The following is a 25,528-nucleotide window of genomic DNA, read 5'->3' on the forward strand; positions in this document are numbered from 1 at the left end:
TTTATGTTGTTTATACGAATGTGTTTTACTTAAATGCTTGTGAATTTGAAAAATTATGTATTTACTGAAAATTGTTAAAAATTAATGATTCGTACAGTGCGTATTTATACCTTTTTAAAATTTTATGCTGTGAAAATATTTCTCTCTAAAATATTTCTCTATGCAAATAATGTAATAGCTCTCACCGTAGTCAAGTAAATTGAAACGAAAGTTAACCAAACTCATGCAAATATGAACTCGTTAAATTGGAATTTCATTCAATATTCATAATTGCGAGTTTATATCGTCAATTTCAAGAAAGCGGCTGATGTCGATAGTGATAGTAAAAGTTGTTGCGTTAGTGAAGTGTATAGTAAAACAGGAAAGATAGAACAACAACAAAGTGTCTCAATAAGGTGTCAATACAAAGTGAAAACAAAACAAGATGACGTCGACTGAATCGGCGACGCCAGTGTGGAAGGAGGCGAATAGCAAACGTGCTTTCGGGATTGGTAAGTTTATATTAGACAATTTGTAATAAATATAGTAAAAATAAAAAATTACAACAAGATTTTGTTGCGATAATGTAATATTAAAAACCAAAAAGATTCTTACTAATCAAAATTTAATATAGTACATACTTATGTACATATGTATATGGATGTTTCTGATTTCACATGAAATCATCACAAAAGCGCTAATGCTATCCACACAATATTTCATGCGATTTAGTAGCCCACTGTGCATGTTCTTAACTCTCCTCTATGCTTCAGTAACACTCCCTCAGTCATTATTATTCGGGGTATATGTTTGAATTTCTAAAACAATCTAAAATTTACATAACTTTTATACAATTTATAATAGTAAACAAGTTTTTCTTCTACACCTAGTATTCCTCACTTAAAGGTCTCCACTTAATTTGTCCTTTCAAAAAATTTCTTAGTAGGTACCATGGACCATTAGTGTTTCTATTTACCTACCACTTTTCCTCTTCCATTATCTTGTTCACCTTTCTTTTGTTGTGTATCATGCGGGCACCTTAGGTCATTCGTTTATTTTTAATGTTTTGTCTGGCGTGTAGAGTTCTTCACAGCTACAAGCCAAAGTGCAATTAGAAGGCTAAAGGACGGTAGCGACAATTGACCTCCTGCTGAGCAACTTGTTACATAGCATCATCGGCGTGTAAGCACGCACAGCAAATAATGCACACATGTTACCACGATATACATAGTCAGAATGTGCGCGCATTTTCCACATTTCATTATTGCTGGTCGTCCAAAATTTTGTACACACACTCCACATACATATAAACATATGTGTATGGGATTTGCCACGCTGGAAAATACTGGTCGCACTTGGAAAAGTGGAGCACGGTTCGTGTTTCAATATTCTCGTACTTGAAAAATTTAAAAAATAAGCATGCCAGGCGTTGCTGATCGGTATATTTTATGGTGACCGGCCGCTATACATATGTACATATGTACGTAAGTATTGCCTATGTGGAACTTCAGTAGCTCGTCATCTAGTGTAATATGGATTTTAATTTGCTTCAGATGACTCGCAACATAATATTATACATACATATATGTATACTGTACATTTGTGTATGTTTGTATGCACATCCCGTGTACTTGTGTGCTATGTACGTGCATATGTATGTATTTATGTATGCCCGTGTAGTTACCTATCAGCTACAGGTACATCGTCAAATATATTCAACGCTCTTGCCTCTGAAACACAAACTGGCCTGCACTTGAATTAGAAACAAGTATCAAGTATCATACGGACTTCTCTATTCTAGAATAGCTGTCGCACCGAGCGCAATAACTGTGGCAGTGACCATGAAACTCGATTTAATTATCTATTTTTCTGAGGTTTCAAATAATATGTGTATGTGTGTAAATATATATATCTGTAATTGCATTTCGCGTTGCATAGCTACAGCCTGTGGCACTCATGTTCTCTGCGTAATCTTTTGTAATCTGCTAGTTTATCGAAATGTCATAATTTAGCTGATTGAATTCTGCTAATTGAATTTCATAGTGTTGACTCTCTGATTGACCTTTGATTGAATGGCATTGAACGATTTCAACATTTAGTATAATATTTACGTTTGTAATGTATGAATAAGCAATGTTTGTTATTATATATAAAAATTCAACATAGAATACCATATATTGATTTTTTAAGTGGGAATGAGTTATTATACATATTCACATTCGTTTGTTTATACTGACACTTGCATTACATATGTATGTATGTACATTACGCAACATATAGGAAGTATTAATCAAATACTAAAAATAATGTAATATTATTTCTTATCTTCGGAGCTATTAATAAATAAAATGGTTTTATAGGGTCTTGGGCGTTTCTGTCTGGGTGTTAATATGAGGGTATAAATATTTACATACGAATTATATTCTTCCTTTCTTCGCAAAAGGCTCTAGCCACGGTCTATGTGTATACGTACTATACTTATATCTATATAGCCCTATCAGTCACTCGGGCACTAGTATCTCGCAACACCATAAATAAAATTCATACGACTAAATATCTTAATTCCCACATCTATCTTTAATTGTATGACAGTAAAGTAAATACTTGGTGGTATGTAAACACATATACATACATACATTATAATGATACCACTGGCCTATATGTATTTACAAAAAAATCACTACATATCTATGCACAAACTATAAAAAAAAGTTGTATAACACAAATCATACTAACTCCAATGGAAATTAATCGCATACAACTGAAAACTGGCGGTTCCACTTCGACGCTTTCGACGGACAATTCAATATTCCACTAGTGCCAAGCGCCTGACGCCCCACAGTCAGTCTTCAAGTACGTAAATAAGCACGTAATGCCGTCATAACAAGCCAACTTGCAATGAAAAATGAAAATTATAAAACCAAAAACAAAAGATAATTTAACAAAAGTAGAAAATATTTGGTCAAAAAGTAACAATTATTCTCATAGTACGCGTTACTTGAAAGAAAAACTTATAATTGGCATGAGGCGTTTCTCACCTCAAGCCTCGCCAGCCACAAAAGTTAGTTATACATATACAATTTTATGTATTATGTATTTATATACACTGTTGTTTATAGCTAATATCTATGGTTGAGCTGTCCGCGCGTTGCTGATATTCATACTACTTATAGCGACACGGTATCTCGGTTATCGTCACGTTATTACTTAGTTTTTTCACCAGCTTTTTGCCTTTATCTTTTGCCTGTTTTTCTTAATATTTTTCACTACTCATACGGCCGTCTTTACAATTGCGTTTTTTGTTTTTAATTTGTTTCATGTATATAATTTTTATTCCTTATTTCTTTGCTTGTCTTCTATCTCGTGAAATTCTCACTTTACTATCGCTCATTTTTTCGTTTACTGTTTTTTTATTCCAATTATATTCGATAATTATTCATTATTAGCAATATATGTACGTTTTATTACGCTGTACTGTGTTGCTTGCCTTAACTTTAGTCATTCATATCGTGTGTATGTGTTTGTTTGTAGGAGTTTGCAAACACTCGCACCCACATCATCTTATTCAATCATTTAGCCATATTACTGTTTTATTGTTATTATTTTTTAATTAAATCAATTATTCATTTTCCACAACATTCCAAATTCTAGTTATGACTTTTGCATTTCTTTACTTTTTGTATTTACGAGGGTGATTGATTTGTTCACAGCAAAAACATTACCGTTTTCTAAAATATTTCAAAAATGTGTATTTTTGTAATCTGATTCGGTAAGCTAAAATTTAAAAATCATTCAATGATTTTTGTTATATTTTGTGTTGTACTGAATAAACATGTTCCATCTTGTTTATTTCACAAGGCAAACAAAAACTTAACGGAAATTGCACAAAAAAAAAATACGACAATGTTGGTTTCAAAACAAACGGTGAATTTCAATTAACCATTTATTTCAAAAAAATCGATTATTAAAAAAAATTAAAATATACAAAGTAATAATTTTGTGTTGTACTGAATAAACATGTTCCATCTTGTTTACTTCACATAGCAAACAAAAACTTACGGAAATTACAAAAACAAGACAACTACTATGTACATATATGTATGTTGGTTCAAAACAAACGCTGAATTTTAATCAATATTTTTTCTGAAAATTATGAAATATGCCATAATTAAAAATAAAAAATTAATTGTATCATTAAGATTTGTAAAATAGTGCAGAAGTCTTTGAAAATGATAAGAAAAAGAGAAAACAAGAAATTCATAGTAGGATGGATTTCAATGGAACAAGAACAGAAGAGAAAATGACAAACATTAAAAGAAAAATAACTTACGGGCGATCGAAGATCGGGAAAAGAAAGAAGAGGCCGTGGTTTTTTTTTTAAAATGTTAAAAATGGTATATCTCTATTATTATTATTATTGAATTATTTTTTATTTAATAATCGTAATTCTTAACGAAACGAAATAACAAATTTGAAAATATTCTTTTCATTTAATGTTTTAAGTAAAATAATTAATGTACATATATAATAAATATTAAAAATTATAATAAAATGTAATGAATAGCTACTGCTATTTAATTATATTCATTTAATTTAATTTTTATTTTATTTTTTTTTTTTAATATTTTTTTTTTAATATTTTTTTTGTAAATTTCAATATGTTTAGAATCTGTTTAATTATAAAAAAACAATAAATTACATGAAAACACAATGAGGATGAATCATGTTTTAATTAAATAAATCAAAAAAATTAAATTAAACAGATTTTTTTTATTATGAAAAAATTGTATGTATGTATAATATATGAACTGTAAAAACTAAAATATAGTATTTTATCATGTTGGCTTTTATTTTCCAAAAATTTGCATATAACTTTTGGAATTATTTTCCAAAAAACTATAAATTTTATTAAATTACCAAAATGGCTTAATTTACACATTTATTTGACTTTGTTTATATAATCATAGAGCTGAAAATAACTTTAAAAACTTTTCCACCCAAAGCCTCTTTCCACAAATGCATAAAATGCGCCCCTTTGAATTTCACTTCTTGCTGCTTGTTTACGCATTTAACTCGAACTCGCTATGTGGCCGGGTGAATGCCACGTCTAGCCGCCTCATGCCAAAACCGCGCGTTCCATACTCAAAGTGAAATACCCGAATTCGTATAAACATGGAGTAAGTATCCACATTTATTGGAGCTCAACAGCACTTCACCAGAGTAGACACCGCAATCAGCCTTTCCTTTATATACATTTACAATAAATATTTCATTTTGTAATTTATTTCTTGTGTTTCCAAAGTTCTTGGCGTTTTTCCCCAACACCAACTCATCTACTTATAATTGCCGCACATCTGTGCCTGTGCCGGAGGGTGTTTAAAAATAAGCTCCCTATGCTTTGCCAACGTAGTCGCTTCCTTTAACTTTTAATCTCTCTTGTTGTTGTTTTTGCTTTTTTATACACATTGCATTTGCTTTACTGTTGACTTTGCCGCCGCTTGAGCCCACTTGCATGTGCATTGGCCCACACTTCACCTGCCTGCCTACCGGTTGTGGCTGTGTTGATGGCGCTGCAGTTGGTTTGCTCTTGCAAGAGTCTGCTCATCAGCGCCGGCGAGGGCAAATGTGAACACATTGGTTGGGTGCTGCTGCTGTTGCATGCTGGTTGGCGCAACACGTGAGTCAATTGTGTTTATGTAGAGCCCTAGTTGTTTGCCTTTAGTCTTAGCGTATTGGGGCGCATTTGATTTGATGCTTTGTTTCATTATTTACCATGGCACTAGTGCGTTTAATGCTGTCTGTATGCTACTCTAATGAGTTCTTAGTTTTGTGAGTGGATAATTTAGCTCTGTATTTGCTCACAGGAGCAAGGATAAGCGTAAAAATTGGGCTAATCTCGAAGTGGAGTTTTGTTGAACATTTTAATTAATTAATTGCAGGTTTTTTGTGTAATTATTACGAGTGTAAAGTTTAATTAATGTTATTATTTTCGCTTGGTATTTTGAAAAATAATTTTTTAGACACCTCTAAGAAAGTATCTTCAAGTATGAGCCCTTGATTGTAACGGGTAGGTACTCCGCTACACAGTTTTCAGTTTTTTTTTATTATCAGCTGGAAATTTCATATCTTGATCCTCGCAGCCGTAGCTAAGAGTGTACACGATGACCGTGGAGTGTCGATTCGGCGATTCGATTTAGAAGCTACTCGGACTGATGTATGGAACGACTTGGTACCTTTTACGTCGAGATCGCTTCGCTCAATGGGCTCTTGAAAAGCTCCAGGAAAGTCTGACGTTTTCGAGCCAAATTTTGTTCAGATCTGAGATTCATTTGTTGCTCAATGGGTATGTAAACCAAGCATTTAGTTAAAGAGCAACCTAGAGATTTAAGAGCTGACATTTCATCCAGAAAAAAACAAGTATCATGGAATCATCGGTCAATATTTCTTCAAAAATGATGCCGGTGAGAACGTAACCGTCAATGGCGATCGTTATCAGGCCGATATTTGATGCCTGAAATTGAAGCTCGTTATCTCGGTGGCATTTGGTTTTAACAATACGGCGCCACTTCTCACACATCGCATTAATCAAAGAATTTATTGAAAGAACATTTCGGTTGAACCCGGTCGAAGAGTCCCAAGATCGTGTGATATCATACCGTTAGACTTTTTCCTGTGGCATTATGTAAAGTCTAAAGTCTACGCGGCCAAACTCGCTCCGATTCAGATTTTGGTACAAACCCTCACGCATGTCAATCTCCAGTTACCAGTCGAAATACTCGAACGAGTCATCGAAAATTCGACTCGAAAGTATGGACCATCTGAGACGTAGCCACGGCCAACATTTGAAAGAGTTAATCTTCAAAATAAATGACAAAAAATGTTCTTTCGAATGATCATAAACATTCCCCATTAAATTTGGAGTTTCTGTATTTTTTCTTTAAAAGAGTAGGAAACCCCGAAATAAATCACCCTTTATTGTATATGGCTGCCATACGAACTGAACAATCAAGTACTTTTTGGAATTTTGTTTTGTATTTTTGAAGGGTATATTTCACTCTAGTGCAACCGAAGTTAACGTTTTGTCTTGTTTCATTCATATTTTTACCCTGAACAGGGTATACTAAGTTTGCCACAAAGTTTGTAACACCCAGAAGAAAGCGTCGGAGACCCTATAAAGTATATGTATGTATATATGTAAATGATCAGTATGTTGAGCTGAGTCGATTTAGCCATGTCCATCTGTCTGTCCGTCTGTCTGTCTGTATATATACAAACTAGTCCCTCAGTTTTTAAGATATCGTTATGAAATTTTGCAAACATCATTTTCTTTTGAAGAAGCTGCTCATTTGTCGAAACTGCCGATATCGGACCACTATAACATATAGCTGTCATACAAACTGAACGATCGGAATCAAATGCTTGTATGGAAAACTTTCACATTTGACAAGATATATTAACGAAATTTGGTATATATTATTTTCTAAGGCAACAATGTAATCTCCGAAGAAATTGTTCAGATCGCTTAACTATAGCATATACATACATACATGGCTGCCATACAAACTGAATGATCAAATGCTTGCATGGGAAACTTCCTCATTTGACGATATATCTTTACGAAATTCGGTATTAATTATTGTTCATAGAAATAATGTAATATCGGAAGAAGTTGTTGAGATCGGCTCACTATAGCATATAGCTGCCATATAAACCGAACGATTGGAATCAAGGGCTTGTATGGAAAACTTTCGCATTTGACGTGGTATTTTCACGAAATTTTGACATGTATTACTGCTTAAGGTAACAATATAATCTCCGAAAAAATTGTTCAGATCGGATTACTATAGCATATAGCTTCCATACAAACTGAACACATAGTTACTAAAAGAAATGCACCTGTGATATCCTATATTAGCTTCAGTGAAGCCGAAGTTAATGTTTTTTCTTGTTTTTTTTTTGTAATAATTTTTATGTAAACTAAGTTTATATTAACTGATAGTTCGGTTATAGTTTTTTATTATAACATTATTTTTTGCATAAATAACTTTTTTGGCTTTTTTTGTAGTATTTTTTATTTAATATTTTTCTATAATTTTTGAAGTGTTTTACTTCTTTTGGATTTAAATTTTTATTTGATATGCATGTACTTTCTAAAAATTAACGAATCCTTAAATACATATAAGCAAAAATGCATACATATGTACATACATATGTACATATTCATATGTCTCTGCCAATTCCACCCTCATTTATTTGCTCACAATTTAAACACCCAAAAGCGTGATAAATACTTATTTACATAGTACATACTTATATACATACATATGTTTACACACAAACATTGTGTTTCTGAAATGGTTTCAACATGTTTGAAGTCCAATAAAGGCTGACTTAAATGGAAAATTTACAAAATAATGCAAAAATGCGGCCAACACTTAAATATGCCAGCGCATATCAATGGCCTTAAGCTTTATGTACATAATATACATACATACATTTATATAAATAAATATCTGAATACATACATACATAAGTATGTGTACATATTTCTTTTATAATCTCACACAAGTAGCTAAAATATGTCACCACTTGTGGTGCTTTTAACCCTACAACAACGCTTTGTTGCACTTGCTTGGAGTGGAAGGACATATGTAAATATTCATACACACATGCACGCATATTTGTTTGTGGGATTGTGCCTATATTTCAGTACTTTGTATAACTTCTAGCATGCTCTCATCACAGAATTGACGGTCCATTAACACAATTAAGCAAGAATTCTGTGACTGAACGATCAAATGAAGAAACGAAGAAACTGTCGCCGCGACTCGCACTTTTCACCCCATAACCGTTGAATGGCAATTAAGTGGATATGCATACGAACATGCCCTGCAGGAAATGCTAATGGCGCTTAGTCGTTGGCATTCGCATAGAAGCGAAGGAGCTTTGTTCATATTTACAATTTGTTCATAGAAAATATAGACATCTGCTGTAGATAAGTGTTAAAATAATATAATTATTGTCTAGATAAAAATGTTAAATATATAAATGTTAATAAAATATTTTCTTTTTTCATTTAGTTTATATTTTTGGTAAAATGTTTACTGAAGATTCTGTTTTTAATACATATTTGAAGATAGTGACATCATAGATAGGAAATGTTGAATACAACTGACTAGAGTTATTCTACAAACATGTAATGTTGTTCTTCTTCTAATGTTGTAATGTTGTTACTGTGCATTTTTATTCCCTGAATAAAATACTTATATACATACATACATATAAAGGTTGCCACGAAGTTTGTAACCCCTAGAAAGAAACGGCTTATACTTCGGGATTCGAGAACAAAACCAAATTTTAATTATCGAAAAACGCTTGATTGTTTTTCAAAATATGCTCCATTAAATAAGATCTATACATTTTTGCATGCGTTTGAACCAATTTTCGAAGTACTCTTGCCACTCTGATTGAGGTATCTCCAACACATGCCTTTTGAACGCATCAACCGCCGCACAGTGTTGCGAAACCGGAATTTTTTGGAAATCATATTGCCTAAACTGTAATTTTAATTGTATCGATGAGAAACTTCTACCGATTGGTCAGAATAAAATCCCAAACAGAATGAGTGAAAAAAAAATTTACACCGAAAAAAATTGTTGGGTCAAATTTTCAACAAAAGTAAAAAAAAAAGTTCGAAAAATTTACAAAAAAAATTTATTTTAATTCTTCTTTTATTTCTGATAAATACCCTATGATTAGTTTTTTAAATAAAGTATAGGGTGGTCCGAAAAAGAATTATAAACGTAAAATTTTCATGATTTTTCGATATTTGTTGAAAAACTCTGAAATTTTTGGCAATAAAAGCTTTAATTTGATACCGCTTTGAAGTCAATAGCTTCAGTTTAAAGAGAGTTATGCTCATTTTTGTGGAGTGCTAGAATAAATGTAGAATAAAAGAAATAAGTGATTCCGAGAATTTCCGTTCTATTTCTATGGAATAAATACTGAGAGTGATATACTAAAATCGCTATAACTCCCAGGAGGGCAGGTATGGGCAGCTGATTTTTTCACAGTTCGTTGAAAACAAATTATGTAACATTTCTGTAGTGGTTTGGAACTGGGACTCTCTGGGACTTTTTAGATATTGCTTGCCTAACCCAAATTTAAAGGAAAAATGGACCTTTAGTCGGGTTTCGCTCTAAAAAAGGTGCATATGAAAATGTCTCAAACAACATTCCTTTGTTTTACAGAAGATACTTGTCCGAAGGCAGATTTTTTCCGAATCAAAATATCTGTCACCAAAATCAAATGAGATCATTTTGAATACAGCCCTGAAATCCCCTCTTTTCGTGAAAATTTTGTATATTTGACTTCTAAAATCAATTAAAAATCAACGGGCCAACATAAAAATAAGCTTTATGTGTTTTTTGTTTACTTGGAATGTCTGTGACAAAATTGCATAATTAAAAACACTGAAAAAAATAATCGGAGAAAAGTTACTTTTCCACTAGCCGCAACACAGTGCGCCGCTTCAGGTGACGAAAAACGTTGACCTATTCGTTTATTTTTTACGAACGAGAAAAAATAAGCCATTTGATAAGACTATATGGAAGTTGACTGATCAAATCGATGTTTTGAGTGCTGAAATATGCATTGGTTTTAACCGATTTGTGTGAAAGAGCATTCTAGTGGGAGAAAAGCGTTCCGTCTCGGCGGTTGGTTCTCCTGATTCATGGACGTGTTTCGAAACATCGTTTTCGTATTTTGTTAACATTTCTCTCGACCAATACAGACACGAGTCTTTTTGAACGATTGAAAAATTTTGTGAGATCCAACATGAACAATTTTTTTTAAGTCAAATGTTCATGCAATATTGATATCACGATAGGTCACATGGCGATCTTGATATGTATATCAGTTTACGCGCAGTATCAATAGTTTCCGGATCATAAACTGATTTTGAACGACCTTCCCGCCTTCCCGAAACTTGTCTTGGAGTGATCTATGTGCGACCTCGAGTGAATTCACCATATCATCAATAAACTTCATCGTCAAAAATTTAATTAAGTGCTTCGATACACTGTTGCTGAGTTAATACACGTCGAAAGTTGTAAGTAGTGATCACGTGAAGATGTACGAGATTTAATTTCATTTTTTAGTCTAGAAGAATATTTTAAGTTACTGTAAACAACACATCAAAATTGTCAAGTTTTACCATAAAACTGTGAGTTTCCAGATGAAACATTTGGATTGTCAAATCCTGAAATATAAAAGGCAGTCTTCGTATATAAACCTTCGGCGTGACGAGATCTTTCGGTTCAACCATGTCCATCTGTTCCTCAGTATATACATACATACATACATATGCGAAGCTACTCGGAACCGCTGATATCGGACAAGTATAGCGTATAGCTACCATACAAACTGAACGATAACGCTGAGGTTTTTGTATGAAACTGAATTTGACATGGATTCCATAATATCGAAAGCATCGGTACAAGTTCTCAACAATTTATTTGGACCAATGTATTTTTTAAGCTATTAGAAATGAACCTGAAAATAATATTTTTTTTTGTTTTTGTAATTAAAAAAATGTGTTTTATGAATTATGTGAGACCATGTTACAGGAGTCATAAGAAAACAATATTTTTAAATAAAAAAAGTAATTTTTTGTTTATTGATTTAAGTTAAGATTACCAAAACTAAAACTTATTTAGCTCTAGTAATTTTAATATAAGTAGATTTTCTTGGCATCCTCCCTCTTTTGGCTTAAGAAAAAATGCTGTCCCGGTAAATATGTATGTATGTATGCCCTAATTATTTTTATGTACTATGTACTGTGTTGGGGCGAAAACACATTTGTCGAAATATTTTACAAGTCCAAGACGGGCATCAACATAAACTGATGATCAAAGATTATTTAGGCCTAAGAAAAGTGAAGGCACGACTGGTTCCAAAATCACTAAATTTTTTTGAAAAACATCGTCGCGTTAACGTCTGTGAAACAATGCTTTCCGACTACCACGATGTCATGAAACATACATACATATGTATTAGTACTGCCTAGTCTTGGATCAATGCTTAGGACCCGGAAAGACGGCAGAATATCGTGGCAAAACTGAGCCGCAGCCAAAAAAACATGTCAAATGAGGTTAAAAATCAAGTTTATGTTGTCAGTTTTCATGAATTATTCAGGTGTGGTGCAGTCCGAATTTCTTTTGACTGGTCAAACTGTCAACACGGAATACTATTTGCGTATTATGCGTCATTTGCGCGAAGCTATTCGTAAAAAGTGCCCGGATTTATGGCATTAATTCGATTTTATTCCGGAAATCGGATGTCTTTTCTTACTAGTGTGGTGTTTCACGACAGGGTGTACTGTAATAATTACTTGTACTCTCGATACCCACATACATACATACATATGTATGTATGTATATTTATCAGTACAAACAACTTTTCGTATTTCATTAAATCTTTTCTTTGATTGCTTTCTGTCAATGATTACTCACTCCACTATTTTGGAAAAAAAACTAATATGCACATAACTCCCCCACTTTTGCTGCATGCGGCGCGACCATTGCTGATTAAGCGAATTGAAATTCAATCGACGAAAGCAATCGACATCAATGCTATGACGGGATTACTGCAGTTTGCCATCGATTGCATGCTTGGCTCCAGTTTATATACGTATGTATGTATGTATGTATGTATGTACGCACACATATGTACATATGTAAGTACCTAAGCATAGTATCTGAAGCATATCTAAACATACATATGTATGCACATAAATAAGTAAATGCGTTGATTAGACTGATCGGCAATGATTGAAAGCCTGGGCGTGGCAGGGCGGTGTGTGCAAGCTGTTTAACTTGATTTTCAATTTTCCTATTGCCAATTGCGGCCTTAACAATGGATCAGCAAATGACACACATTGTACATGTACATGCACACACATACACATACGCAAGCGAACACATACACAAGTGTATATGAGGCAATAACTGTAATTTACAGCTTAATTGCCCGTTGCCGCCAGGGGACAATTGAGTGTCAGCCGCAATCAGACTGCTATTCCGTTACTCCGCTATCACTAGGATTTACTGCTACTTAGCTGCTTACATTTGTGCACTTATTTATTAGTACCTACATGTTGTTGTTGGTATTTTAGTTGGCGCTTGTGTGTATAATTAAATAAATAAATGTATATTTTTAATATCGTGCGCATTATTTTGGCCTCAATTAATCGCCTGCCCCGCCACCACTCTACCCTCCCCTCCTCATCCCACCGCCATGGTGCGCAGCTGTGCGCGGATGTCGTACGCCATCCACACGCTTAGAAATGTTGAAACGCTCTGGCCGCCGAGCTTATCGTGGCGACGCCCTCCTTCTTTATCGCCTTCCGATGGCACTTTTGGTTGCTCAAATGCTTAAGCCGCCACCGCAGTCGAAGCCAAAGCTCGGCTCGCAATGCCGTCGCATTGAAATCGTAAAATAATGAAGCTATGAAATTTCTTTATTGTGAAAGATGAAAAGCGGGATGGGTTGTGAGTGGCGGACGGAGCGTGATTGCCGGTTGCCCAACTGACAGGCAGAGTGATTGTGAGCGCGAGGCGTGTAGCCAACGGGTGACTTTGTGGGGGTTTTTCAGCTAAACCTTCTATTGCAATGTGCGTCATTAAAAATCTATTCAATTTTATTTGTTTTGTTTGATTTTTTGTTTTTCTTCATTTAATGCCCATACGTTATTTCCTCCATTTCAAGCAAAGTGTTAGTTTTATTACTCTTTTACTGCTTTCCCGATATGGCAAAATGTTGCTAGATAAAAAATATATTGTATCCACATAAAAAAGTACATACATATGTAAGTATATACAATATGTATGTATGTATGTACATACTTATGTACCTATACCCTCCAGTCTCATAAAGTAATGAAGTAATACTTAGTCCAGTGGTCCCGTGCGAGAGCCATGAGGTGGGAATAGGTTAGGATGGGCGAATTAAAGTCACGCCTTATACTTTTTACTGGGTATATTAGGTTTTGTCGGAAAAATTATAAAATATAATATATTCTTAGATAAATGATCGCCTTGATCCGTAACATTTTTGATATGACAAGATACCGTCAAGACAATGCAACAACATTCAAAAAATTTTTCTGATCGTGCACTATATTATATACATACTTATGTACATACATACATATGTATGTATGTATGTAACTGTCATATAAAATGACAGATCGAAATGCAGTTCTTGTATTAAGTCTGGTAACTTATGTCTATTTTCATGACTTCTTTGGAGGGTGGTTTTTTTTTATAAGAAAATAAAAATGACTTATCGTGAATATTGAGAATATTTATACCCTGAACAGGGTATATTAAGTTTGTCACGAAGTTTGTAACACCCAGAAGGAATCGTCGGAGACCCAATAAAGTATATACATATATAAATGATCAGTATGTCGAGCTGAGTCGATTTAGCCATGTCCGTCCGTCTGTCTGTCCGTCTGTCTGTATATATACGAACTAGTCTCTCAGTTTTTAAGATATCTTTTTGAAATTTTGCAAACGTCATTTTCTCTTCAAGAAGCTGCTCATTTGTCGGAACGGCCGATATCGGACCACTATAACATATAGCTGCCATACAAACTGAACGATCGGAATCAAGTTCTTGTATGGACAACTTTCATATTTGACAAGATATATTCACGAAAATTGGTATATGTTATTTTTTAAGGCAACAATGTAATCTCTAAAAAACTTGTTTAGAACGGATTACTATAGCATATAGCTTCCATACAAACTGAACACATAGTTACTAACAGAAATGCACCTGTGAAGGGTATTTAGCTTCGGTGCAACCGAAGTTAACGTTTTTTCTTGTTTTATTTACATATTGAAATTATAAAAAAAAAATTATTTGAAAGAATTTAATACTTTATTACTATTATTATTGTCACTCGAAGTTGGAACCTCAAAAAAAATGCACGTGGTGATTTTGGCTCTTGATGTTATCTGCAATCAAATATTCTTGATTATTCTTAATCTATAGACATGTCATTCTGATCGGAACTAATGAAGTTAAATTTCAAGGGTAAATAACAAAATGGCGGACTTTGAAAAAAAGTCCTTTTATTTTAACAAAGAAAGAGTTGTAAAATAAAAAGTTAGGGGTGAAAAAAATTCTCGTTTAGACCGACCAGAACTATATGTAAGTGTGTAGAACAGTCTGTTAGAAAAGCAATCGGTTCAGTAGAAAAACAGTTAGGACCCGGGCCGACCAGAAAAACAATGTTTTGAGAAAAACGCGTTTAAAGTTCAACAACTCCGAGGCGATCTAGGAAACTCGTTATAACTTCCGAAACATTTCGAATTTCTATCTGAAATTTTCACAGTATATTCTCAAGACATTGTACTTTCAAATTAAGCAAAAAAAAATTTAGATTTTTTGAACCCAAGTTACCAGACTACTACCTTAAAAACTTTTTTTATTTATGAGGACGGCTCTAGCACACAGCGAAGTTGTTATTCTTTTTGTATGAATTTTCCTCAAACGATAAAATTTAGTCCCGATTTAGGTTAACAAATTGTATCCGAAAAACAATCCTGAAACTTGCTCCAAAAATATACTGTTATACTTGTATCTACATACATACATACGGTCGAACTTCCATAACTCGAATTACTATTATCCCAAAAAAAACTTCGACTTAGGGAGACTTCGAGTTATAGAAAAAAAATTTTTTTTAAAAGAAACTCAATTGCTACTTTAGAGTATATTAAATGATGAATATGTATTTGTTGTTTAAAACACACATTACAGAAAACTGTAATAAGTTACAGTGAAGTGAAGTATTCAGAAATTAGTGACTGAAAATTTTCTTTTTTTTTTGTATTTGCAGTAAAAAATGACTCCAATTTGTTTAAAGCCGTATAGTGCTCATCAGTTGTAGTGTCATTTGTTTGCAATTATAAACTCAATGTTCGGAAAGCATTTGGAGGCTGGTGAATAGTTTCTTCTACCGATCCCTCGCCGTCACTCTCCGTTCCGCTTAATATTGGATCATCTAATTCAGGGCAGTAATTCTCAACAATATCAGCATCTGTAGGAAAGCCAGTTATGCAAAGGTCATTATCTACTGCAATATAATCCTGAAGAGTAGCACTGCAAGTTATTTTGTTTGCTTTTAACCATGCTTCGTAATCAGCTTCAATTACATTTCGATATTCATCAGTAGTACTTAAAAACTCAGAGGTATGTCATCTTCCTCTTCCCATTCAGAGTATTGACCAAATCCAGCTTTTTTGAAGCAATTCGCTATGGTTTGATTTTTGACGTCAATATCCCAAGCTTTTGTTACATGATTGATGCAATCCGTAAGTGTAATATCTTGTTTTTCGTTTGCCTCTAGACGCTTTAGTGCTTCTTTTACTATTCTGGTACGATAAAAAACTTTCAAGTTTTGAATTACTCCCTGATCCAGCGGCTGTAATTTAGAGGTCATATTCGGTGGAAAAAATGCCAGTTCAATGGCTTTCAGTTTTCTTTGTACATCTTTAGAATGTGCTGGGCAATTTTCAATAAACAATAAAATTTTTCGGCCAGTACTTTGAAAGCGCTTATCCAAATTTAGAACCCATTCTTCAAAAATTTGGCCAGTCATCCAGGCCTTGGAGTTATAGGCCAGGATACTGCGAGTTGTAGAATGAGAGAAAAGAAGAAAGAAGTCATAATTATGTATTTTCGTTCGAGTTATGGAGAACTTCGAGTTATGGAAGTTCGAGTTACGGAAGGAAATTTATATGTTAATTACTCTCTTAATGCTACTGCCAACCCATTTAGTTCGAGTTAGAGAAAATTCGAGTTAAAGAAGTTCGAGTTATGGAAGTTCGACTGTATGTACTACGTATGTCTGTATGTAAAATAAACCGTCACGTACTGCTAACCTTTTACCGTTATCCGATATTTGTTTGGCATTTTACGATTTTTGCTTAGGTGCATTACTGTTTTACTCGCATTCAGTGTGATAAAAGTTCTTATTCTTCGCTTTTTAACCCTAATTGACATTTGAAGAATATGTGTATTTGTGTGTGTAAGTGTGTTTGCATGTCGCTTCGGCAACAAATTGAATGCTTTGCTCTTTAAACTCACTTCCGTTAGACGTACTATGCACAACGTATTTGAGCAATAACGTAATCTGTCACCAAGGAAAACACATTTTGACAAAATATCACCCACATCAAGTTTCAAAATTAAGTGCGGCAAAATGCACGGCTCGGCTTTTGTGTGTATTTTGACATAAACAAATTATTTTTTATTGTATTATATTACTTAATAAATTGGCAGCAGCTTTGAAAGACGCCATTCTATTAATATAAAAAGTATGTGGGCGGGGATATTTGAAAGCGGGCGGTTGCTAAAATGCCTTTTCATAAATCTGTCTCTACGTAAAATCTTTTTTAGGGAATTTTTTACCCCTAGGATAACAAACAACGCAAATGGCTTATTGTAAGTGTTTGACTTGTAAGACCAAATGATGGCGGAACTATGTATGTACATACTTATGTATGTATACAATTTAATCTTACCCCTGGTGGGAGACTAAAATTGATAGACACGTCATTTAGTGAGAAATATTTTATTCTCATATTATTTAATGTAAGTTTAATTTTGCAAGTGTAATTTTTATTTTTACCCTGCGAAAAGCCGTGCTAGTAATCTTTAAATATCAAAATATATAATATGTATGTATGTAATGATAACTATAACTCCATCAGGATCGGGAAGGATCTCTCCGAGCCTTTCGATACCAAACGAGGCTTCAGACAAGGCGACTCCCTTTCGTGCGACTTCTTCAATCTACTCTTTTAGAAAATAATTCGAGCTGCAGAACTAAATAGAGAAAGTACAATCCCGCCGTTAGTTCTGTTTCCTCCAGAATGAATAAGAAAGCAAAGGAAATGGATCTGGTGGTGAACGAACGCGAGACGAAATATCTCCTGTCATCAAACAAACAGTCGTCGCACTCGCAACTAAGCTCCCACGTCACTGTTGACAGTCATAATTTTGAAGATATAGATAATTTCGTCTATCTTGGAACCAGAATTAACATCAACAACAACGTCAGCTTCGAAATCCAACGCAGAATAAATCTTTCCAACATGTCCTACTTCGGACTGAGTAGGCAATTGAGCAGTAAAGTCCTCTCTCGACGAACAAAGACCAAACTCCATAAGTCATTCATTATTCCCGTCCTGCTATGTGGCGCAGAGGCATGGACGATGATAACATCTGATGAGTCGACGTTGCGAGTTTTTGAGAGAAAAGTTCTGCGATAGATTTATGGTCCTTTGCGAGTTGGCCACGGCTAATATCGCATTCGATGGAACGATGGGCTGTATGAGATACATATACGACGACATTGACACAGTTCAGCGAATTAAAAGATAGCGGCTGCGCTGGCCAGGTCATGTCGAATGACCGAAAACTCTCCAGCTCTGAAAGTATTCAACGCAGTAACTGCCGGGGGAAGCAGAGGAAGATGAAGACCTCAACTTCGTTGGAAAGATCAGGTGGAGAAGGACCAAGTTTCGCTTGGAATCTCCAATCGGCGCCACATTGAAAAAAGAAGAAACGACTGGCGCGCTGTTGTTTACTCGGCTATAGCCGCGCGAGCGATGTCTACGCCAGTGAAGACGAAGAACTATAACTTCTACGAAATATGGTGCTGGCGTATGCGACATTCTAACAAATCCCATATATGCTCAATGGGTTGTGATCTCATAATTGGGGAGCCAATTTGATTTTGTCTGAGAAAAGAACCCGTTTCCAAAACTCCACCGGCTTATTAATATACTTATGTAAGTACTCATTGAAAAATGCAACTCGCTTTTGCCTGTTCGTCAATGAAATGAATAGCTTCTTTCGTGCTACTCGGCTTCGAGAACCAGCTTTTTTGAAAATTTTGAACACGGTGTCATTGCAAATGGTTTCCTGGAACCATATTTTAACCTCTTCCGCAACATCTGAGGCCTTCGCCTTTGGATTTTTCTGCATTTCCTTAAGGATATATGTACATACTTAGAGCTTTTCAAAACCACTTGATTTAGAGGGACGCCCTGAACGAAGCTTTGAGACGGTGGAACTTAACGATTTATACGTTTTAATCGCTATTTGAATCGAAGAGTATGTTCTGATCACAGTCTGACCGATTTAACGAAAATTTTTTCCTTCTTTCCATAACTTCACGATTATAAGTATGTATCTCTTTCACTGGCACTTGCGGGTTTCTGAAATCCTTCAACCACTACGAACAAATCTGATCTAAGAAATTTTAGTGCAGTTTAACCTAAAAAAAAATCTTAGAATTTTTCTTGTTTTTTTCTGTACACAAATTTATTCCAACTAGTGTATGTATAAGTATAAATGTATATATTTTTAGATTGGTCCGATATCAGCGATTTCGACAAATTAGTAGCATCTTGACGAGTACAAATTTCAGGTCGATATCTCAAAAACTGAAGGACTAGCGTACGTATTCACCGATGGCTAGACAGGCAGGCGTCCGCGACTAAATCAACTCACATTCACTATCTATCAAGATAGATAGAAAATAATTGAGTTTTTGCACTGCTACCAAGGCTCTATTGTGTCCTATCCATATCACATATGCTCACAAAGACCCAACACTCTGAATATTTCAAAAAGCTTGCTAGGCGCGACTAAGGTGATGTGATCCCTGTCCATGTAGCTGGAACACAGGGCCTTGAGCCTGCTTCTACAAATTGCTGGGCAATCTATAATCAGGTATTCTGGAATTTCCCCTTCCATGACGCAATACCTGCAGTGCCTTGCCCATGTTGGACAAGTGGTTTCTGAGCCCGCAGTACCCTGTATAGAGCAAGGAGACGGAACTTGCCTCGGGGGAGGTTGATCATATCTCTAAACCTTGCAAGGTTGTAACCTCCCAGTAGTAGTAGGCGTGGCCCTATCTATCAAACTACGGGTATTAACTGATCAGGTTGGCGGATTATGACTTACGGATATGTCTCCCATATAACATATTGTTGAGATATTCATTATTATTTATAATCATTCGATCGATCATTCATGAGATGTGGACAGTTTTTTTTTATACTTTTATACTCTCGCAACAAAGTTGCTAAGGAGAGTATTATAGTTTTGTTCACATAACGGTTGTTTGTAAGTCCCAAAACTAAAAGACTCAGATATAGGGTTATATATACCAAAGTGATCAGGGTGACGAGTAGAGTTGAAATCCGGATGTCTGTCTGTCCGTCCGTCCGTCCGTGCAAGCTGTAACTTGAGTAAAAATTGAGTTGTCATGATGAACCTAGGTACACGTATTTCTTGGCTCCATAAGAAGGTTAAGTTCGAAGATGGGCAAAATCGGCCTACTGCCACGCCCACAACATGGCGAAAACCGAAAACCTATAAAGTGTCATAACTAAGCCATAAATAAAGATATTAAAGTAAATTTGGCACAAAGGATCGCATTAGGGAGGGGCATATTTGGACGTAATTTTTTTGGAAAAGTGGGCGTGGCTCCGTCCCCTACTAAGTTTTTTGTACATATCTCGGAAACTACTATAGCTATGTCAACCAAACTCTACAGAGTCGTTTTCTTCAGGCATTTCCATATACAGTTCAAAAATGGAAGAAATCGGATAATAACCACGCCCACCTCCCATACAAAGGTTATGTTGAAAATCACTAAAAGTCCGTTAACCGACTAACAAAAAACGTCAGAAACACTAAATTTTACGGAATAAATGGCAGAAGAAAGCTGCACCCAGGTTTTTTTTAAAAATTGAAAATGGGCGTGGCCTCGCCCACTTATGGACCAAAAACCATATCTCAGGAACTACTAGACCGATTTCAATGAAATTCGGTATATAATATTTTCTTAACACCCTGATGACATGTACGAAATATGGGTGAAATCGGTTGACAACCACGCCTTCTTCCAATATAACGCTATTTTGAATTCCATCTGATGCCTTCTCTGTATGACATACATACATATATACAATAGGAACCAATGATGATAGCGGAATAAACACAAATACGGTATTTGAAAAATATGTAAATGACGGATAATGAAATCTCGATTATCACTTTATCATGCAAGAGTATAAAATGTTCGGTGACTCCCGAACTTAGCCCTTCCTTACTTGTTTTTTTTTATTTTTGTTAAAATATCACAGTTTTATTCTAAATAAAACAAATTTTAAACTATTGGACTTTATCTTCTTCTGTATAGTCATAAGTACATGTGTATTATAATAAACAAATAAATAAGAATGTAGGTTCGTATTTCGCTCGTCTATAGAGTGATCGTTCGCAATTCATCATCAGTCCATCGTATGTACGTATTCGTGTATGTACATACATATGTATGTATGTATGCATTTCCTTCGTATGTTGAATATGATGACTAATCACAAGTATTAACTGCAATAAAAATGTGGATATTTAAAAATACAACAAAAAGTAATACTACATACTCGTACATAAGTATGTAAATAACTGTGCCGCCGATAAAATATTATAACTCAGCAAGCGACTATCAAAGCCGAGGCAGCATAAAAAGCTCTCGAATCATTCGTTTTTAACGAAAATGCGTAGTATTTTGCACCTTTAGCTTTGTTTTCATAAACAGTTATAAACAAATAAATTGTGTATACTACTATATTTCTGTATATTGTTAAATATACACCTGTTAGCAAAAACCGTTTTATTTAGACGCCTTGCACCCGGTAGCAAAATAAATAAAAACAAAAGTAAACTTTTTTGCTAAACAAAAAAACAAAGAGACACATGTAAATGTACGTAGTATGTACAGTGTCGGACAAAACTCATTGGACTAACTCGAGTCTCACACATGTTCTGTCATAACTTTTTACATAGATGCATTAGAAGAATAATTTTTTTTGCAAAAGATAGATCGCATATTCTATATTAAGAAACAATGCAATAATATTTTTTTACTTTTATGTACGATTTATAAATTATAACGGAAGGGAAAAAAGTAAAAAAATCGTGCGACATAACTCATTGGACTAACACTTTGGATATCGAAATAACCACTTCCATTGAATTAATTTACCGTTATGTGGCGGGAAAAGAATTTTGCAGGTACTTACAATAATTATAATTATTATAAATCGTAGATCACACTTATTCGAGTTGTTTATTTTAATGATAACGAGTGTGTTGTGAAATATTTAAAGTTGTCCCGAATAATGCTACTAAAAATTATTTTTGATAAAAATATAGACAAAACACATTCAACTGAACTTAAATTATTAATTGTAAGCAAATTCACAAAAAATGTGTGGAAAAGAAGCTTTAAAAAAATTATTCTCTGGGGAAAACAACTGTTTTTGCTATTTTACGCAAGAACAAAGCTGAAGGAACCGTTAAAAAACTTAATATTGGAGGACGTCCCAGAGTCAATTCGGTAAAGTATGACTTGCGAATAGTGCGCGAGTTTATAAAATATCCTCAGATATCAACAAACAATGTTGTAGATAGCTCACAACTAAGAGAGAGTACGCGTACAATACAACGGCGCGCCGTTGATGTTGGTCTTTTTAGCTTCCGTGCAGTAAAAAAATCTTATATTTCCAAAAAATCGGTTAGCACCTTTGGAATTTGCGAAACTGCATATAAATTGGTCTGAAGAGCAATGGAAGCCGATATTGTTTTCAGATGAGTCCAAATTTAATTTACAGAACTTAGATGGAATGACAGGTATACGAAGACCAACATGAAGCGTTTAGAGTGTCGATATTCGCAGGGTGCAGTAAAGCATGGTAGGGTAATATAATAGTGTGGGAATGCTTTTCTGGTCAGGGTGTAGGACCAATTTACAGAATAGAAGGGAACATGGATGGGTTCCAATATAAAAATATACTGCCAACCCAAATGTTTCCTCACGCTATCCAAAAAATGCTGCCTGATTGGCAGTTTCAACATGTCAATGACCCCAGGCACATCCTCAAAGTTGTGAAGGACTGATTTTTGGAATAATAAGTTTATGTTATAAGATGGTCCGACCAGTTTCGTGACATGAATCCGATTAAAAACTTATGGGAAATTGTCAACAGGCAAATTAAAGAGGAACAGGTCCACGGTTATAAAAACAAGCTACTTGATGTATTAAAGCGAGCCGAGAATGGAATAAATGATTCACATATTAGTAATTAAATTTCATTTATGCATAAAAGATGTGTTGCAATCAAAAAAAATAATGGCTACTCAGTAAAATATTAATTTAAAACTAATTTATTTTCATATTTAGCTAAAGTCCAATGAGTTATGTCGCACGAATTTTTTACTTTTTTCCCTTCTGTTATAATTTATAAATCGTACATAAAAGTAAAAAAATATTATTGCATTGTTTCTTAATATAGAATATGTGGTCTATCTTTTGCAAAAAAAATTATTCTTCTAATGCATCTATGTAAAAAGTTATGACGGAACATGTGTGAGACTCGAGTTAGTCCAATGAGTTTTGTCCGACACTGTATGTATGTAAGTATGCATGCATGTAAATACGCGTATCGTAACTCTAACTGACTTGTGACTTTGGAATGCCTTGAAATTCACTCAAATGATGTAAACATGTATCGGCTTTCCAGCTCGTATAACAGCGCTCGCTAGCTATCCAAGTCATTCGGCGGCTGCTCTGATGATGACGAATCATATGAATCTTATGACTACTCTTGTTTGTGGCGGTGTGTGCGTGTGTGTGTGTTTGCATAATATTTGGTGTTTATTGTTTGCATTTTTATGTCAAGTTTTTGCTTTATTTCGTTTACTTTTTTTAAATATTTTTTATAAAAGTTATTTTGTTTTTGTCTTTCGCGTTTTTCTTAGTTAACAAATAGTTATGTGTATTTGTTGCCATGTATGTATGTATGTATATGTATATGTTTTTTATATCAGTAGTTTTTCTTTTTATTTATTTTTTTTTAGCTCGTCGTTGTTAACTGCCAGATTGAAGTTGCATTTGTCTATATTGTAGTATGTATGTATATAAATACGTGCATATGTACATATGTATGTTTGTATGTAAGAACGTATGTATGTATGTAAATATGTATTGTATGCATGTAGTATTATAGTATGTGGACATGCAGCAGGCACGCGCATTGCATATCTACGCGACATTTGGAGGCACGTGTTTTATTTGGTGTCCACAAGGTAGTCACGCATGCGCACAGTGTGTTTGTGTTGGCATTTTAAAGTAATCGACAAAATAAGAATTTAAAATTTTTTGAAGTAAAATGTAACGAATAATATAATAATAACAAACATTAAAGGAAAAATAAACTTACATGCGATCTGTGGTCGGGTAAAATGAGGGGAGAGACGTCTTTGAATTTTTGAAGGTTAAGAATGGTTTATCTCGATTTCCGGCAAAACTACAAGTCCTATGGAAAAACGTTATGTGATAATGTTATAGGTAATAAAAGCATCTATAACTGTTGGATATCGACTTTTTTCACATAATCTAAAAATGTAGGTGAAAATTTCAAATAACCAAGTTTTTGCGTTTTTTTTTATTTTTATCTTGTACAAAACAATTTTTTCTTCGACGAATTTTGGTGTAAACTTGTACATATGTCCCTAACACACTGCAGTTTTGTATTTCAAATATTAAAGAGGAAACTTTACCTGATCCGATTTAGACATGTCGTTCTGTCTGTCTTCATAAACGCGAACTAGTCTTTAAGTTTTTGAGATATCGTTCTGAAATCTTTCACACGCCCTGTTCTCCTCAATGAGATACTTATTTGTCAGAACTGTCGATATGGGACCATTTCTACATACATATGTATGTATCTTCACGAAATCTGTCATGGATTATTGTCCGAGACAGTGCTACAATCTCCGTTCAAATTGTCATACAAACGGACTGATCAAAATAAAGTCTTTGTATGGAAAAAATTTTAATTTGACAGAATATCTTCACGAAATCTGTCATGGATTATTGTCCGAGACAGTGCTACAATCTCCGTACAAATTGTTCAGATCAGACTACTATAGCATATAGCTACCATACAAACTGACCCATCAAAATCAAATCTTTGTATAGACAAATTTTGTATTTGACGAGATATCTTCACGAAATTAGGCATGTATTATTTCTCAAGTCAACGTTACAGTCTTCAAACAAATTTTTCAGATCGGTCAATTGTCATACATACGGACCGATTAAAATCAAGCTCTTGAATGTTTGTTTTTTGTATTTGTTAAGTTTATTATTGCTTCGGAGCAACCGTAGTTATTGCTTTCTCTTATTTTGTGATAAATTCGGGCATATGTAGGACTCGGTGTGATCGATTATACGAGTTGTTGCAGACGAGTTGTTATACCAGACAAACTAATATGAGCAAAACTTAGTAAGACTCTCAAGTAATTCATCCTTCAATTTTCGAAATAACCTTAAATGACTCAAAACGGTTTTTCCGGAGCAGTCGTTTGAGTTTGCTGAATAGCCAGAAGTCAC

General features: G+C 34.3%; 1 protein-coding gene across 4 annotated transcripts in view; it reads left to right on the forward strand.

Moving 5' to 3' along the window:
- LOC120780748 (dedicator of cytokinesis protein 1) overlaps nt 1-25,528 on the forward strand; it is a 74,280-nt gene that overhangs the window by 469 nt on the left and 48,283 nt on the right. For 3 of the 4 annotated variants that reach the window (XM_040113023.1, XM_040113148.1, XM_040113104.1), the window contains exon 2: nt 179-491. In XM_040113023.1, the coding sequence (XP_039968957.1) occupies nt 425-491 (67 nt within the window). In that variant the 5' untranslated portion in view covers nt 179-424. The remainder of the gene's footprint in view (nt 1-178; nt 492-25,528) is intronic. The other variant, XM_040113061.1, reaches the window with a different exon arrangement.

The sequence above is a fragment of the Bactrocera tryoni genome, chromosome 1 (genome assembly GCF_016617805.1).
Source record: "Bactrocera tryoni isolate S06 chromosome 1, CSIRO_BtryS06_freeze2, whole genome shotgun sequence".
Lineage (NCBI taxonomy): Eukaryota > Metazoa > Arthropoda > Insecta > Diptera > Tephritidae > Bactrocera > Bactrocera tryoni.